The sequence below is a fragment of the Acomys minous genome (genome assembly GCF_964271855.1).
Source record: "Acomys minous genome assembly, chromosome: 12".
NCBI classification, from domain to species: Eukaryota; Metazoa; Chordata; class Mammalia; order Rodentia; family Muridae; genus Acomys; species Acomys minous.
Genome location: NC_140493.1, coordinates 2,796,774 through 2,815,365, shown reverse-complemented (window position 1 = coordinate 2,815,365; position 18,592 = coordinate 2,796,774). Strand labels below are relative to the sequence as shown.

Below are 18,592 nucleotides of genomic sequence, written 5' to 3'. Positions count from 1 at the left end.
GTGTGTGTGTGTGCGCGCGCGCGCGCGCGCCTGTGGAGTCCAGAAGAGGGTGTCAGATGCCTGGAGCTGGAGTTTATTGGTGGTTGTGAGCTGCCTGGTGTGAGTGCTGGGATCCACGCTCTGGTCCTCCTCAAGGACAGCAAGTGCTTCTGGCAGCTGAGCTGTCTCTCCAGCCTCTCGATGTCAAGGCTGTGTGTGCGTTACCACCTCAGTCCTTTGTATCTAGTTCCCGGGACCCTCCAGGGTTAATAGGAGACGTCATCAATGAGGCGCTAGGAGGAAGTACAGAAGAGAGGGAGAAGTGAGGGAGCTTTTCTCCTCCTCCCTCGCTCTCCCCCGTTCCTTGAGCTTTTTTAATGTCTTTCTCATGGATATAATCTCTCTTAAGCCACAAGCTCCTTTGAGAATCTGGTAGAAGTTATGGACAGACCCCCAGGCCACCAAGTGCACGTGCACACATCTCCCTGCTGCCTGGATGTACAACCATAGGCACCCCAGAAGTCCACAGACGCCACATTGGGCACAACCATAGGCATCCCAGAAGTCCACAGATGCCACATTGGGCACAACCATAGGCACCCCAGAAGTCCACAGACGCCACATTGGGCACAACCATAGGCACCCCAGAAATCCATGGACGCCACGTTGGTAAATCTTGCTCACTATGAACAGTGACTAGAGGCAAACACACCAGCCTTGGCAGTACCTGCTGCAGCCACAGACCAAGAAACCTGATATTTCCTTCTTTTCAGTTTAACAATTTCAGACAGATTTGTTATATGCTTGAAATTTGGGGAACATTTCAGGTGTGCATCAAAGGGGAGAGATTTGCGTAGTGAATCACCATGCACCCATGACTTGGTGCCAACAAGGAATACACACGCCATCTTTTTTCCTTTAAGTCTCCCTCTGCTCTCCAGAGACCAGATGAAGGACTCTTTTTTAAATGATAATGATGCCACACTGCAACGTTGTTACCATTCTTTAAAAAGTAACCGAGAGGCAGGCAGAGCTCTGTGAGTTCAAGGCCAGCCAAGTTCAAGGCCAGCCAGGGCTACATAAAGAGACCTTGTCTCAGAGGGGAGAAAAAGTAAAAATAATTTTGTAATATAATCAAATATTTATTCTGCTGTTTGAATTTCTGTGAATTAGTTATAATTCTTTTTTATTTTCTTTTTTGAGATTTAGAACAAGGACCCTGCCTTTTCATCCAGTGTGGTCTTTGTAGTGCTTTAGCTGCGGCTGAGTTTTTTGTTTTTTGTTTTTGGCAAAGCAAAGAGATCTGATAATCTGTCAGTGAACTCAGTGGATACCCAAGCTAAGAATACGTGAAGGTTTCAAATTGTTGACATATATATGTATGCGTGTGTGTGTGTGTGTGTGTGTGTGTATTATGTATGTATGTGTGTGTAATTTTTTGAGACAGGGTTTTTCTGTGTAGACCTGGCTGTTCTGGACTCACTCTGTAGACCAGGCTGGCCTCGAACTCACGGAGTTCCTCCTGCCTCGGCCTCCTCCCGAGTGCTGGGATTAAAGGCGTGCGCCACTGTAACTGTGTATGTGTGTGTGTATGTGTGCGTCGGGGCTCAGAGAAGGAACCGGATGACCCTGAACAGCAGGAAGCAGCTAAGAAAAAAAAACAAAACAAAAAACAAAAACAAAAAATTGCATCCCTTCTCCCACTCGTCTTCTTTCTGTCCTACTTGGTCTTGGAGTGTTGGAAGGGATTGGGGTGGAAAAGGGAGAAAGAGATTTAAGGAACTCGAAATAATAATAGATTTTAAAATATGCCTACAATTGGCACCCAATTTGGGGCTTGGAATAATGGAAAATCTGGGCTCTACTGCTGTAGAGGAGACAGCAGGTATGGAGAAATGAACACGCTGTTTCAGGGTCTGAGCAAAAGGTTTACTGCGGCTGCTGCCGCTGGCTTCTCTCCTGCTTTGCTCCAAACCAGAGGGGAGCTTCATTGCTTTCCTGCATTCTGTTTTAAAAAGGCTGGGAGGATGACTGAACAATTGCAAGAGTTATGAGCGGATGAAATAGGAAAATCAGAGATATCATTAAATTCTCTCCTTTTGGAAAGGACTGCAGAGTTGGCTGTGCAACTAGAGAGGTTGCGGTAGAGGCTGAAGCGCTTGGAAAGCAGAAAGCACCTTTGGTAAAGGGAGAACACGTGGTAACTGAGAACCGGAGATGCCCACCACTGCCGCCTGCCCCGCCCCGCCCCGCCCCGCCCCACGCACGGTCACTGTCAAGTTCCCACAGCCCCCGGGAGGGCTGGGTAACCTGGGGGAGCAGAAGGCTTTACGGGGCAAAAGGGTTGAAGAGAAACAGCTTCTTTCAAGAGAACGAGTTAATCTTGAGCAGACTGGGCTGCAGGCGGAGCAGCCTTCGTTAGCTTCCCAGGATCCACCGAAGCCTCGGACGCCAGAACGCTCAGTGCTTCAATTGCGATCGTTTCAGCCATTTGAAAAGAGCACTGGCTGCAGTCGGAGAGGACCCAGGCTCAGTTCCTAGCACCCACAGGGCCGCTCATAGCTGTCTGACTCTGCTTCCAGGGGATCTGATGCCATCTTGTGGCCGCCTCCAGCACCAGGCGCACAAAGGGCACACAGACATGTAGGCAAAACAGCCAAACATACAAGATTAAGAAAAATAAATAAATAAAAGGGTCCTTAGCTGTGGTGTAAACTGCCTTCCCGTGCAAAGCTCTAGGTTCAACCCTCAACATTGCACAAAAGCAACAGGAAGTGACTGCGTAGGAAAGGCCGCGGACTGTGCAGACACCGGGGAGTAGAGCTGGCGTCGCAGCACCCTGGGGCTGACGGGGGTACTGGGCTTACCTGACGATTTTGAGTGCTGTAAAATAATACTGTGTAGGTCCAACTTCAGTTCACACCCGCCCCTCCCCCAAGCCCCACTGCCTCTCCAGGGCATTCCTGTGTAGTCGCCCTGGCTAGGCACTCTGGCCTTGAACTCATGGCCATCCGTCTGCCTCATCTGTCCTTTCAGCATGAACACTGCTTAGTTTCACCTGAAAACACTTGAGTGTGTCTGTAAAATGCGTGGCTCTACAGCACCAGCACAGCGTCCCTGAAGTTCTCCTGGGCAGCATTCAGATTTGCACTCGACCCACATGTCACATTTTTGGTTCTGCTGTTTAGAGACTCTGTAACGAACAGCTTTATTTTCACAGTACAATACTGAAGGTACAGAATACAGAAACTTCCTTTTAGCTCCCCTCCCCGCCCTCCTTTATCCTCTGCGTCCTCCACCAGAGCAGGTTTTTATGCTAAGTCCTAGCTTACCTAGGCGGGTCTTACTGTTGGGCGTTCTGTGGAACCCTGGGCTTGTACCATACAGACGCCATCCCGCCCTAAAATCCTGTGCACCCGCCCTATTTATCCCCTCCCCCAGCTCCCGGGAAGCACTTTTTGTTTTGCTTTGTTTTGTTTTGTTTTTTGAGACAGGGTTTCTTTTATTCGTTTCCGCAATGACAAACCTTCCTCACTTGTTCTGGTACAGATGGCTTTTCAAAGTAAAGACTTCCCTTGTTGGCTTTGTCCTGCAGTGGTGACCAGCTGTTTAAAGCACATGCATGTGGCACGCACGTTTGTGTTTGTGTGTGAAGAACCGGGGGCCCAGCACAGGCTAGGCTTTCCCACTGAGCTCCATCCTCAGCCGGCGGTTACATTGTTACATTTTACAGCGGCATAGATTGGGGTGGGGGGGCTTGAGACCACATGTTTATTATAAGCAGCCCAGTGATGGTGTTGTCCTCACCGAGGCACACGTCCCGTGTTCCTGCCAGGGATCCTCGCCAAGGTGACTTGTCTACCTTACTGTATGATATAGCAGGAGGTTTTTTATTTTTTTAACACATCTTGTGTATATCTCACTCAGACCTGTGACCAACCAATTTCTGTTTTGGGTTTTTTGAGAGAGAGAAAGTCTCACTGTGTAGCCCTGGCTAGCCTGGAATAGTCACATATTTTTCTGCCTCTGCTTCCGGAGTGCTGGGGTTAAAGGTGAACACCACTATGTGAAGAGGAATGCTAGTTCACAACATGGCTGCTCTGGTAAGAGATCACATCCAAAGGCCTTCTAGGTCTGTGTGATCCAGCTGGAATACAAACACGCCTTTAATCCAGGAGCCAGAGGCAAGCAGATCTGAGTTCAAGGCCAGCCTGGTATAGAGCAAGTATCAGGTAAAGAAAAGCTTAGGCCTAGGTGTGGTGGTGCATGCCTTTAATCCCAAACAATGGAGGTAAAGTTAGTTTGTAGAAGGAAGCACCCATGTTGGAAAGTGATGTCTAATTGAATGTCAGAAAAGGTGATGAGTCAGAAAAGATTTGACAGAATAGGACACGCCCAACTCTCATGAGAAGAGAGAGGAAAGGGAAAATACTTAAGAGGCAGTTTTACAGAGAGAATAGGGAGTTTTATCAGGACAGTAATAGAGAGATGGGTTGCAGAGAGAGAACTCAGGTGAAGACAGAATGAGCCAGAAAATGAGAAGCCAGAAGATGAGCACAGATGGCTGAGTTAGTTTGAGGCCAAGCAGAGCAATTCAGAGGCTGAGAGAGAAGCCAGACTGGTCTACAAAGTGAGTCCAGGACAGTCAAGGCTACACAGAGAAACCCTGTCTCAGAAAACAACAATAACAATATATCAACTAATAAACCATTTATGGACAAAGAAGATGTTATATATTGTTGTTATGTAGTTTCCACTAAAATAGATGTGGCTCTTACGTTCTCTTTCCTCAGCCACGCTGGCTCTGACAGAGTAAACCCATAGCCACTCACCTCACCAGACACTGCACCCTCCCAAAGCCCAGCACCAGCACCACAACCTATAGTGTGGCTGAGGGCGGCGTAAGAGGCTAGGTGCAGTTGTTTACACTAATCCCCACACTCCAGGGCCCAGGCCAGCCGGGGCTACAGAGTGAGTCCTAGACTAACCTGGGTTACAAGGTGAGACTTCTCTCCAAAAGCCAAAAAAGAAAAAGCAGTTTTTGCTTTTTGCTGGTGCTGCTGGTCTGTGTATTGTTCTGAGTGTGATTGGACACTTTGTCCTGGTTTCTTTGGAGCTGTGTCCCAAGCCCGGTTCCCAGTGCGCCCTGTTGTCACCTAAAGTCTTCTGAAATAGTCACATGGCCAATTTCACATCTGTTTTTGGTTTTCCTTTTCTTCTTTTTTTTTAAAAGTTCCTATTTATAAAAGATATAATTCCTGTGTGTCTGTGTGAATATCTGTCATGTCTGTCTGGGTTCCTGTGTGGTCAGTAGAGGGTGTTGGACCCCTGGGAGCTGGACTTGCCAGTGGTTTTACACCATCTACGGTGGGTGCTGGCAGCCGAACTTGGGTTCTGTAGAAGAAAAGTACATTTTTAACCACTGAGCCAGCTCTCTGTCCTTGATCTGAATTTATATAAAATAATTATAAAAATAATATATTCAAAGAAGCTCGGTGTGGTGGCACACACCTTTAATCCCAGCACTGGGGAGGCAGAGGCAGGCAGATCTCTGTCAGTTCAAGACCAGCCTGGTCTTCGAAGAGAGTTCAGGACAGCCAGGGCTGTTACATAGCAAGTACAGGCGTGCACCACCACGCCCAGCTAATTTTTTACTTTTTTTTACTAATGTGTATGGTGTTTTGCCTGCAGGTGTGCATGTGCACCCTGTGCATGCAGTACCTCTGGAGGCCAGAGGGGGCACTAGATCTTTTGGAGCTGGAATAAGCTGGGAAACTGAGCTTGGGTTCAGTTTACACATTCTTAATCTCTGTCTCTCTCTCTCTGTTCCTCTCTCTCTCTCTCTCTCTCTCTCTCACACACACACACACACACACACACAATATATATATATATATAAGCAGAATTGCAGTATGCCATTAGGACATAAAAATTGGGGGTTAGGCCAGCTTGGAAATGAGGGCCAGTCACCTCTCAAGGGTGTCTGTGGTGGGTTGAGAAGATGGCAGCTGTGCATTCTTGATTCTCTTCTACTGCATCTGTAACCTTAGAATAGTTACTTAATGTGCCTTGGGTCTAGGCCACTCACAAAAGGGAAAGAGAAAGGCTGGCATATTTGCACCTCAAGGCTGTCATGAGGCCCCAACTAAATATATATGCAAACCACCGTGTTTCCCCCTCTGTGTACCTCACAGGAAGGAGCCTTGTTATGTACACTGTGGCTTGAAGTGTTTGAATAAATGAACATGTGTGTAACCCTGTGACTATTTGCATATCTGTTCTTAAACAGAGACCGGATGAGGAAGCTGTGGTGGATCAGGGTGGGACCAGCTCAGTTCTCAACATTCACTATGAGAAGGAAGAGTTGGAAGGTAAGAGTCCTGCCTGCGTGACCAGGGAGGCCAGAGGCTGGCTGGGGGAACCGCTCCTGCCTCGCCTCGGGAGGTGCTCACACCTGACTCTCCTGTTCACACCCTGACTCTCCTGCTCACACCCTGACTCTCCTGCTCACACCCTGACTCTCCTGCTCACACCCTGACTCTCCTGCTCACACCCTGACTCTTTCTCTCTGGCTGGATGACCAGTTTGGGGGAAACACTTAACTCTCTTAGCCTCCTGTTCCTTGAAATAAAAGCAGAGGTAACAGCGCCACACCTGTCCACTAGGTGGCCTGAGACACAGTGCTGAGGGCGCTGGGGAGCTCAAGGTAGTATTAACAATAACCTTTTCTCTGAGGACAGAAAGTTCTTCATTCACTGATTCCTCATAACTGCATGGATATGTAAATATCTACACAAATTCAAAAGAAAATAAAATGTCAGTAGTTTAAAAGTTCAATCTGGCTGTAATATTTTTTTTCCTTTTAAACACAATTCCACTGTTGGCTCTTCTTTTCTAACATGCCTATTTCTACCTGATTTAAAAAACAAACAAACAAACAAACAAAAAACCCTAAAGAAGAAAAGAGAACACAGAAACACACCAGCAAAAGACTCTGAGAGTTTGCAGAACAAAGTTACATTAAGACCCCAGTGATGTGGACGCAGAGGAGCCGTTCTGTCTTCTGTTGTCCAGCTTCTCATTTGACCTTTATGTGGTGTCCTGCATCCCTCTACCCTGCCTGGGGGGGGGGGGGCGGGAGATCGTGGGGTTGACATGTCCTGCATCCCTCTACCCTGCCTGGGGGGGGGCAGGCGGGAGCTCGTGGGGTTGACATGTCCTGCATCCCTCTACCGCACCGGGGGCGGGATCGTGGGGTTGACATGTCCTGTATTCCTCTATGCCCAGGGCGGGGATCGTGGGGTTGACATGTCCTGCATCCCTCTACCCTGCCTGGGGGGGCGGGCGGGAGATCGTGGGGTTGACATGTCCTGCATCCCTCTACCGCACCGGGGGCGGGATCGTGGGGTTGACATGTCCTGTATTCCTCTATGCCCAGGGCGGGGATCGTGGGGTTGACATGTCCTGTATTCCTCTACTCCACCGGGGGCGGGATCGAGGGGTTGACATGTCCTGTATTCCTCTATGCCCAGGGCGGGGATCGTGGGGTTGACATGTCCTGCATCCCTCTACCGCACCGGGGGCGGGATCGTGGGGTTGACATGTCCTGTATTCCTCTATGCCCAGGGCGGGGATCGTGGGGTTGGCTGGGCTCCTGCCTGAGCACGGGTCCTCATCAGAGTTGGCATCCCATTACCCTGGAGGAAGGTCCTGTCCAGTGCAGCTTTAGTAAGAACCCTGTTTGTCTCCACACATGAGACAGCTGCCACATCCCCTGCACGCTGAAGGCTGCGGTGCAGCTTTCTGATGCTCAGACAGCATGCAGCACGCGATGCGTTCCCACTGTGGGTTTTGCATCAAACTCTTGTAGGCCCCAGAGAAAAGGAAGGCTTGGGAGCTGTCTCAGCCTCAGGGTCTGTTACTGCGAGCACGTGTGGTGGCTCTGTGGAGGTCAGTGGTATCTAGGTAGATCGAGGCCGCGTTTGCTCTCTGTTACTTTGGCCAGACGGATGAAGGGACTGGGAGAGTGTGGGAAGCAGTGAGAGAGAGGCCACTGCTGGTGGTGAGAGCGTCTCAGGCAGCTCAGGGGCTCTGCTGAGCTCTGCTTCTTCCAAGCCACCTGACTGTGGCTCGGTGCTGGACTGGCCTGAGCCTCCTCGAGGCTCCTCAGTAGGTCTGTGAGTTTCTCTCCACAATCCTTACAGCTTATTTATGTAAGGGGAGGGGGGTGGTCCTTGCACAAGGTCAGCTTCAGGGGTCCTGCAGTTCATGCCCTGAGCTTGACTCCTTCCCTATAAGGTGAGCAGTCTCGCCTTTCCTACAACGTCCGTCTGTGTTGCTTCTCGCCTTTGTTTCATCCTGTGGCTTACTGAGCGCCTCTCCAAGGTGGAAGGTTTTAACTGCACACGAAAGCGCTCAGTCAGCTAGGCTCTCCTCACGCACTCTGGCAAACACTTCATCCTGACACCGTCACTTTGCTCAGCCCTTATGTGGCCCCTTTCAGATTCTAGGCTCCCTTTGGTCAGTCTGTAGACTCCGGGGAGGTCTGAAGGCTTATAATCTGGGGAGGCACTTGGAAGATAGTCCGTATGCTGAGCATTTGTGGAGCAGTGACTCTGTATAACATGGTGTGGGGTTGGTAGAGTCTGTGGTAGAATTGTTTGCCCCGAGCTCTGTAGAGCAAGTGCAAGGCCTTGGGGTTGGTCCTTGGGGGTGGGGTGAGAGGAGGATGGCATGTTCCCTTAATACGGACACTGGAGGAGGACGGAACCAGGACCTTGAGGAAGGCACAGGTGCAGAGTGAGGCAGCTGCTCAACTCTCATGCAAGGCAGAAAATGCGTTTGCTGTCAGGCACAGTGGTACGAGAGCCAACAGCTACCGGAGCGCAGAACTGCAAGGAAGAGGGGTACGGAGGCGGCCTGATCCGTGTTGGGCTCCCCACAGAGCCTGACTCACTGAACAGCGTGCTGTGACAGAGACACGGTGACCAGGTGCCATCTGATGTCCTTACTGTGGACGGCTGTAGTAGAGGGCAGGGGCGGAGGCCACAGCTGGAGAAGTAGAACAAGAATTTGGTGAGGAACGGAAGTGGCCGGCACAGTCCTTGATGGAGAAGTCTGCAGTGCAGAGCGCGGCCACTGCACGTCTACAGGCACGGCGTGGAGCGCTCTCCTGGCAGTTAGTTACCTCTTTTGACAAGCCTATGAGTGAAAGAAAGACAGAATGAAGGAGAGAGAGAGAGAGAGAGAGAGAGAGCGAGAGAGAGAGCGAGCTTCAATGTTCCCTTTAAAAGATGAATCAAGTGCTGGGTGGTGGCGGCAGTGTTGGCAGCGGAATTTTTAAAAGTTTGAAATAGGCCAGCGTGGTGGCACACGCCTTTAATCCCAGCACTCGGGAGGCAGAGGCAGGAGGATCGCTGTAAATTCAAGGCCAGCCTGGTCTACAAAGTGAGCCCAGGACAGCCAAGGCTACAAAGAGAAACCTTGTCTCAAACAAAACAGTGAATCAAAAGAAACTGAGGACTTGTGTATGATCATACAGCTGGTGGGAAAATGGAGTTTTGACCAGGCAGGCTGACTGGGCCCTAAACTGGCCTTAACTACTTTTCTAAACTACCAACTGTGTCTGCCAAGACGTGCCACAGTTACCACACAGGAATTGTGTCTTTAAAATCGCTCACATTCATTGTCCGTTTAATGGCAAAAGGTAACATATATTCACAGTTTGTAAGTCGTATTCCTGATCTTCTCCCTCTCTCCTCCCCTACCCCCTCCCCTCCCCCTCCCTCTCCCCCTCCCCCTGGCCTTGCCTGCTCAGCTGTTCTGGGGCTGAGTTTCCCTCCATGCCTTAATATAGGGCCTGCTATGCTGGTCACCCGCTCTCTCACAGCTAGTGTATAATAAAGCACACTTTCCTTCCTTTGGTTGTCACAGCACCTTGTGAGGTTTACAGCCATGTGCAGGACAGAGGATGACCCTGGCAACGTTGTGGTTACTTCCTTTAGCCCTGGGGGAGGGGGAGGGGGAGGGGGAGGGGCAGACTATGAAGTTTAACCGGTCCAGAAATGAATGGTACAAACACCTGTGGTCTTAATTATGCAGACTCCTTTTATAAAAAAAGGTCTCTCCGTGGAACATGTGCTTCTGTCCAGGTCACAGAACTCTGTACGTCGGGGTTCGGATGCCCCTGGGCCGGCAGAGCCATCGCCACCACCGCACTCATGGCCAGAAGCACCGCAGACGTGGCGGTGGCGGGCGGGGCAAAGGAGCCAGCCAGGGCGAAGAAGGCGCTGAAGCCTTGGCCCACGGTAACACCCTGGGGAGAGAGGGGGGCAGGCATCTGTGGTTGGGGCACGTGGTGACTCACGGGGTGTAGAAGGAACACGGGCAGTGGGCCTTGATTCTTTAGCCCTTGCCTAGGGTTCCCAGGAGGAAGGAACAGTTCTAAGAATTATAAAGGTCCTCCTGAAAACTTACATTGCACCACCCCTGTCAACACTATAAATAATCTTTTGCTAGAGAATTAACCAGTTCTATTTATTAAAATTTGTCTGATCTCTAAAAAACTTAAAAAAAGAAAACCCCCACCAACTATTTTTAGGTGTTTGGGTATTTTGCTTACGTGTATGTTTGTGTGCCACATGCATGCCTGGTGCCCTTGGAGGCCAGAAACAGGGTGTCAGATCTCCTGGGACTGCAGTTACCTTTGTGAACTGCCACGTGGGTACTGGGAATCGAACCTGGGACTTCCAGAAGAGCAGCCAGTGCTCTAGCCCTCTGAACCATCTCTCCAGCCCTGGTTTCTAGTGTCTGCCAGTGGTCCTTGTTCCTAGCTCTGCTCCCTGTGGATGGGCTTCCACAGCAACCTTTGCTCTCAGCACAAAGGCCGTCTTCTGTGTGGCCCCAAAGCTGCTAGGTGGAGCGCTGGCGTCGCGCTGACCTGGAGGCTGGGTGACATGCGAGCCTGTCTCTGGTTGCTTTCCCAGACACCCCGTCCCAGCGCGTTCAGTTCATTCTTGGCACCGAGGATGACGACGAGCACGCGCCTCATGAGCTGTTCACAGAGCTGGACGAGATCTGCATGAAAGAGGGAGAAGATGCCGAGTGGAAGGAGACCGCCAGGTGAGGCCCTGGGCGTGGCAGGAGACAGCCAGGTGAGGCCCTGGGCGTGGCAGGAGACCGCCAGGTGAGGCCCTGGGCGTGGCAGTCCACTGGCCTCTTGGGGCTGCAGCGGTGGGGTAAGCCTGGCTCCAGCTTTGGTCGATGTGGTGTGGGGCATGCACTCCTGTGGACTGATATCATCCATGGGAGAGTTAAGTTAAACAGATTACTTGGCCTGATACCAAGTGAAAAGACAGTCGGTCTTTTGTGTTTCTGTCTTTGTACGTTTCTAAAGTTGTACAGAATACTGATGAAAATACTGTTTTATGAACATGGTTTGCCAGTGTCCAAATGATAGCGCTTTAAAAATCATGCTTATTATAGACATTTAAAAAATGAAGATACGGCCGGACGTGGTGGCGCTCGCCTTTAATCCCAGCACTCGGGAGGCAGAGGCAGGCGGATCGCTGTGAGTTCGAGGCCAGCCTGGTCTACAAAGTGAGTCCAGGATGGCCAAGGCTACACAGAGAGACCCTGTCTCGAAAATCCAAAAAAAAAAAAAAAAAAAAAAAAAAGAAGATACGGAAAAGAAAGAGAATGGCAGCTTCAGTCCTGCTATGCCAGGGGTAAACAAGGAATAGGTTTGGGGCCTTGTACATATATAGTCTATAATTTTAAATTTGTCTTTAAATAAAAGCAGAATTAGATTTGCGCTGTGCTACACTTGTTTTTTTTTGGGGGGGGTGGTTTTGAGACAAGGTTTCTCTGTGTAGTCCCTGACTGTCCTGGACTCACTTTGTAGACCAGGCTGGCCTCGAACTCACAGCGATCTGCCTGCCTCTGCCTCCCGAGTGCTGGGATTAAAGGTGTGCGCCACCACCGCCAGTTTACACTTGCTTTTTGCATTTACTAATGTGTCTGGACACTGGACCAAGTGTTAATGTTCTATTCTGAAGAACTGCCCCCTCAGACCAGGTGTTAGTGTTCTGTTCTGAAGACAGCTCCCCCAGAGACCATGTTAGCACTCTGTTCTGAAGACCCCTCCCCCCCAGACCAGGCATTAGCGCTCTGTTCTGAAGATCCCCCCCACGCCCCCCACCTCCGTCCCCATGCCCCACCCAACCCAGACCAGGTGTTAGCGCTCTGTTCTGAGGACCCCCCCCAGACCAGGTGTTAGTGCTCTGTTCTGAGGACCCCCCCCCCCAGACCAGGTGTTAGCGCTCTGCGCTGAGGACCCCATCTTCTGTCTGTGGCGCGTTTGCAGGTGGCTGAAGTTCGAGGAGGATGTTGAGGATGGAGGGGAACGCTGGAGCAAGCCCTACGTGGCAACCCTCTCCCTGCACAGCCTGTTTGAGCTGAGGAGCTGCCTCATCAACGGCACTGTCCTTCTGGACATGCGTGCAAACAGCATCGAGGAAATCTCAGGTAAGGGTAAAGCGAGGGCGGAGGAATTCTGGGTAAACTCTGAAGCCTGAGGCCAAGCATTCTGCGCACACCCGTAACCCTGAAGCAGGAGAAGGACAGCCTCCAGGCCTGAACTGTACATCAGTACTTTATCTCAAGCAAAACAGAACAGCAAAGCCAGAAAGGAAGAAAATTAAAGGGCTGTTGAGATGGCTCTGTGGGTGAAAGCGTTTGTCATGCCAGCTCAGCAACCTGCGTTACGCCCCAGAAGCCCAGGATGGAAGAACCGACTTCTGAAAGTTCTCCTCTGACTTCCGGGAGCTCAGCATAGCACACGTCTTCAACACACACACACACACACACACACACACACACACACACATGCTTAATAATTGTAATAACGACTTTAAAAAGAAAATTAAAGATTGAAATGCACAAAATATGTCATCTAGAGCAGATATGCAGGAAAGTGAGCCATAGCTTTCCCGAGCTTCAGTGTGGCATGCAGGGTTGACCCATCTGACGGGGTCCGCAGATGTGCGGGGTCCACAATGTACAGGGTTGCAGATGTGAGTGAATATTAGGTTACTGTGGCGCCGGAGCCACCGTGGTACCGAGTCAAGGGCGAGGACTGTAGATTTAACACACACACACACACACACACACACACACACACTAAAACAGCAGGTCCTTCATGTTAATAGAGCAGCAGCAGCGGCAGCTTTTATTCAGTGTCCAAAGAGCCTTTTTATAGGCAGCAAAACAGGAATGCCACTTGCAGGTGAAATCCCGCAAGAGGTGATTGCACACAGGAGGAAAAGTCCTGAGGAGGGGAGGGGTGCGTTCTCAGAGCAGTAAACATGACTAGCTAACCAACAAACGTGAACACAGACATGGAAATTGCTAGAAACAGGACATGAAACAGCAAGACAGACAGGCAGCCCAGCCGGGCCTGGTTCCCACAGTTACTGTGTTCTGGGAACAGCATTGGAGACCGCCTGGCTGCATGGGGGACCTTTCCCTCCAGATTGACTGTCCCGCTGGGCAGGCTAATGGCTTCTCTATTCCAAGGGCCTTTGGGGACAGTACTGAGGGAGTCCTGTGTGCACTCCTTTGAAAGGTGGTGGGCCAGGTGTACCTGGAGAAGTGGAATTTAAGAAAAAAGTGGTTCAGTGTTAGGGTCCTGTTTACTGCTCTAGAGGTGGTGGAACCTGGGAGAATGGAGTCCACAAATGAGCATCAGACAGTTTATACAACTTAGATGCCAAGATGCTGGGGGTTAAGAGGAGGCACGTGCGTAAAGCGTACAGTCACGGGCAGGCCGCACGTGGCAGGCCCGGGCCAGACATGTTTTTCCATGGAGGCATGTAAACAGATAATAGCCAGGCATGGTGAATAACGTGAGGTAAACTCGCCACTCCTGCCCGCAGGGGCACAGAAGCAAGTCCCCAGGCCGTGTCCTCCTGCCCACAGGGGCACAGAAGCAAGTCCCCAAGCCGTGTCTTCCTGCCCGCAGGGGCACAGAAGCAAGTCCCCAAGCCGTGTCCTCCTGCCCGCAGGGGCACAGAAGCAAGTCCCCAAGCTGTGTCCTCCTGCCCGCAGGGGCACAGAAGCAAGTCCCCAAGCCGTGTCCTCCTGCCCGCAGGGGCACAGAAGCAAGTCCCCAAGCCGTGTCCTCCCGCCCACAGGGGCACAGAAGCAAGTCCCCAAGCCGTGTCCTCCTGCCCGCAGGGGCACAGAAGCAAGTCCCCAAGCCGTGTCCTCCTGCCCGCAGGGGCACAGAAGCAAGTCCCCAGGCCGTGTCCTCCTGCCCGCAGGGGCACAGAAGCAAGTCCCCAGGCCGTGTTCTCAAAGACACTGAGGCCATGCGACTCCTGTCTTGGTTTCCTGGAGTTTTCTCACAAGCACTCAGAAATCTCTCACAACTCCATTCTTAGACGTGTTCCAAAAGGTCACATCTGTCCTTCACTGACTTGTAGCTCTGTGTCTAAAAGCCTGTGAAGGTCCCTAAGAAAGGGTGTGCTGTGTTTTGGGGGCCAGGGAGCTAGTGCCATTATAATCATCAAAAGTGAGGAGCCCTTGGCCAAGTCTTGGCAGGATGCTGCCTGCTCAGATTAGCTATAAGAAGGAGGGTAAGGTATGAGTTGAAGGGAGAAGTCAGGCCATTGGAATAGTCCAGCTGCGCGTGGGTAGCGGCAGGCAGGGGTGATTCCCAGTGCAGCTCAGGCGCCAGGATGAATGGGCACAGCTGACACACTGGCTTGGGGCATAAAGGAAAGAGTCTAGGATTCTGGCCTGTGCTGGAGACTTGGAGATAGATCAGCAGGGAAGAGGATGGGCTAGTTTTGTGCCTGCTGAGTTCTTGGTGTCCTGGGCATCCAGATGGAGGTGTCTGTGTCACCAGGGCTGAAGTGACACTTGGGAGACAGAGCTGAACTGAAATGTAGCTTCCGGTCACCAGCTCATAGGCGCTTTGTACTTACAGTCTTAAAGGTGGCTGGGGTTACTGAGGCCGGCATGGGGCGAGGACTGCAGTTGATGGCCATAGGCTGCATGAGAGAAGAGTGTCATCCTTGGAGGCTGAGGCTCAGGAGTGCTCCAAGTGGGGACAGGCTCCTAGGGCCGCTGTGACACATTTCCACCTATGCGGTGGCTTACACGAAAGCTGGGCGTGGTGACTTGTACTGTAATCCTAGGGCTCAGAGGTTAAGGTAGGTCAGGTTCAAGACCACCCTGGGCTTGTGGCAGGGTCTCGTCTCAAAATAAAACCAACCAAGCAATAAATCTGGAGGCGATCTGGAGTGAGTTCTAGGTAGGGCTGTGTTTCTCTGAGGCCCAGAGTGGGAACGTTTTTCCTAGGTCCTTCCAGCATCTGGCAGCTATAGGTGTTTTTTGATTGAGGATTTTTTTTTTCTTCTAGGATTTTTAAGTGAGAAGAGAAAAGCTAAAAATGGTAGATAGAAGAGGGGCCTGGGGTGGGAATTTTTTTCCTTTCAAGATGAAGGGTACCAAAGCATGATTGTCATGAGGGATGAAGCCAACCAATGTAAGAGTTAACCATGCAGGATGGTGGTCTGGGTGTGGTGGGTCACACCTGGAATCCCGCCTCTTGGGACACAGAGACAGAAGGGTCACATGTTCAAAGCAGCTGCTGAGTCAGTCAGTCAGACGCTCCAGGTGGGCGGTGAGGAGGCTGTATGCAGTGTAACCAAGGGCAGATGGGTCAGGAATAGTGGAACTAGGAATAAAATGGGGAGCCGGAAGCTCTACACATGGATCTAGAGTCCTGCTGACAGGACCAAGTAAGTACCCCCTCACACACACCCCCACATCACCCACCTCACCCCCAACCCTCCCACCTTACCCCCCACACCCACATCACCCACCCCTGCACACACACACACTCCACCTCACACACCACCCCCCACACCCACTCAGACCATTGGACTTGGTAGTTTAAAAGCTAGTAATTGGGGTGAGCAGAGAATTAATTTAAATGGTACACTTTTATGTTTTATCATTTCATTTTACATGAGTGTATTTTGCCCGCCTATATGCCTTTGTACCACATGCACACCTGGTACCTGAAGAGGCCAGAGAGGGCATCAAATCCCCTGGAACTGGAGTTAGAGACAGTTGTGAGCTGCCACGTGGGTGCTGGGAATTGAACCTGGGTCCTCTAGAAGAGTTGCTAATGCTCTTAACCACTGAGCTGTCTCTTGCTCCAATGAAACTTTCTTACGGGTTCTACTTTCAAATGGGCACTGGAGTTCGGAAGTTGCAGCGTTCCTGTCACGTACATCTGTGCTGAGTCCGTAGAGGAAAGGATAATAGAAAAGAGGGCAGTCGCGGGCCTTCGAGTCAGCCAGTCCTGGCTATGGACCCTTTGCTCCTCAGCTTAGCAGACGTGAGGGCTGGGCACTTCTGGAACAGTCATCTCTTGGTTTTCTGTCAGCATGAACGGTCTGAGTCAGGAGTTAAGAGCCCTTGCTGCTCTTCAGAGGACTCAGCGCTCACACTGTGTGGCTCCCAGCCACACACCCGTAGCTGCAGCTGCAGGGGATCCGAAATTCTCTTCCAGTCTCCGTGGGCACTTGTATACATAAAGAGAAAAATAAGGACATTCAAGGATAGAGTTTAAAAAAATTGTCATAAAACTATCCGCCTTTTGGGGTTTTAATAAGGATGGCATAGATACAGAGGTAAAGCTTGTCGTGTGGTTCTGGGCGTGTATTTGATGCCAGTAGGGTTTGTCCCCCAGAGCACTGATTTGAGCTAAGCACAGCAGTGTATGCTACCATCTAAACCTTAAAAACGTTTTTATATTTATGTTTTATATATGTGAGTGCTTTGGTTGCACATACACCACACGCCTGTTGCCCTCAGAGCTGGGGTTACAGGTGGCTGTGAGGACCATCTGAGATCCTTATGTGGGTGCTGGGAATCGAACCTAGCTCCTCTGTAAGAGCACCCAGTACTCCTAACCACTGGGCCGTCTCTCTAGCCCCTGTAAGCCCCATTTTTGCAGGAGGATCACATGACCCCAGGAGTTCATGGCCAGCTTAGGTAGCATAGTGAGGCCCCTGACTGAAAGATGTGTTTTCATTGTTATATGAGTGTAGGACGATGCTTCACAGCTACAGTAGCAAAATGCTCCTTCAGGCAGGAGGCTGAGGTCACCTGGGCGACCCTAGGGAGCTGCCTACCTCTGCCTTTGGCCCCTTCCCCAGCCACATGAGCCGTTCCCTGGGGTTCCCAGACTCTCGGTTTGAGTGTTCATGAGAATGCCTGCTTTCTAGACCTGATATTGGACCAACAAGAACTGTTCAGCGACCTGAGTGACAGTATGAGGGTTAAAGTGCGGGAAGCCCTTCTCAAAAAACACCACCATCAGAACGAGAAGAGGAGGAACAACCTCATCCCCATCGTCCGCTCCTTCGCTGAGGTTGGCAAGAAGCAGTCAGACCCACACTCCATGGATAGAGACGGTGAGGATTTGTGAGCGCTGGTTTCTGTTTACTGATGAGACATCCGGGGACTAGCCGGGCATGCTGAAGAGCCCGAGCCGCTTAGATACTTTATGGCAAGCTGGGTGGCTGGGGAATGGTACCCATGTCTCCCCTGGGCTCAGAAAAGGGAGCTTCAGGGAGAACACCCACGCTGATGATGACCTGAGTCCAGAGCTGCCTTTTTCAATTAAGCAAACGTCTCGCCTTAGATACAAGATACTGTTGTGTAACAGGCTTCCAGGCTTGCCCTGTTGGCTCTACACCCGGAGAGTACGTGGCCTGGGCGACAGACTAAAGCTCCTCACGTCTCAATTAACTAAAGACAGTAGCGTGCCTGCCCTCCCCTTTATCATGGGGTTTCTGTGAGTTCACTTATGGCCAAAGCTTGTGCCCAGGTGCAGGCAGGTCAAACTCTACCAGCTGCTAACTGCTGGCAGGGCCTAGTCTGTATTGTTTTATAGTCTCCTCATTAACTAAATTAGAGAGTGCAGACCTTTCCAGAGATCTGTTTCTGACAAGTTCTCTGTAGAGGTCCTCGTGCACCTGGTTAAAGGTCACTGCCACCGTAGGGAACAGAAAGAGGGTCTCGACTGTGGTGAAGGTGGGGAAGGTGCTGAAGCCTCCCCTTACCCCTGAGTGCGTGTGGACACAGGCGGAAGTGGCCGCACGCTGCTGTGACGATGGGGAAAGGGCAAGCGCCCAGCGGATTCTGTTTGACTTTTCCATACAGGGCAAACTGTATCTCCACAGTCTGCTCCAGCCACAAGCCTGGAAGTGAAAAATGGAGTGAACTGTGAACACAGCCCTGTGGATCTAAGCAAGGTGAGAGAGGCATGGCAGGCTGGCTTCAGGCCTGAGGCTGTCTGTCATGGAGCCCAGGGCCTGCTGGGATCTGGCCAGCTTGAGTGTCCCGCAGTCCTTCCTCCACAACCAGCGCTGCTTCTGTGGAAAGGGGCGCCCACCCTCTCAGCCTTCAGCCTTCCGCACACCCTGCCTGGGTGGCACTGGCTACCTAGTGTGTCCTTGACCAGTGAGCAAAGACAGACACCAGGGAGGCTTCGGCTTCCCAGACCCCGCAGGTCGTCGGTTACTTTTGCTGC

At 51.2% G+C, this 18,592-nt stretch overlaps 1 protein-coding gene across 2 annotated transcripts in view; it reads left to right on the top strand.

Annotated features, from left to right (window-relative positions):
* Positions 1-18,592, top strand: part of SLC4A8 (solute carrier family 4 member 8) — a 62,555-nt gene that overhangs the window by 9,885 nt on the left and 34,078 nt on the right. For both annotated transcript variants that reach the window (XM_084751171.1, XM_084751170.1), the window contains exons 2-7: positions 6,269-6,350; positions 10,131-10,286; positions 10,965-11,100; positions 12,344-12,504; positions 17,283-17,471; positions 18,223-18,314. In XM_084751171.1, the coding sequence (XP_084607297.1) occupies positions 6,269-6,350; positions 10,131-10,286; positions 10,965-11,100; positions 12,344-12,504; positions 17,283-17,471; positions 18,223-18,314 (816 nt within the window). The remainder of the gene's footprint in view (positions 1-6,268; positions 6,351-10,130; positions 10,287-10,964; positions 11,101-12,343; positions 12,505-17,282; positions 17,472-18,222; positions 18,315-18,592) is intronic.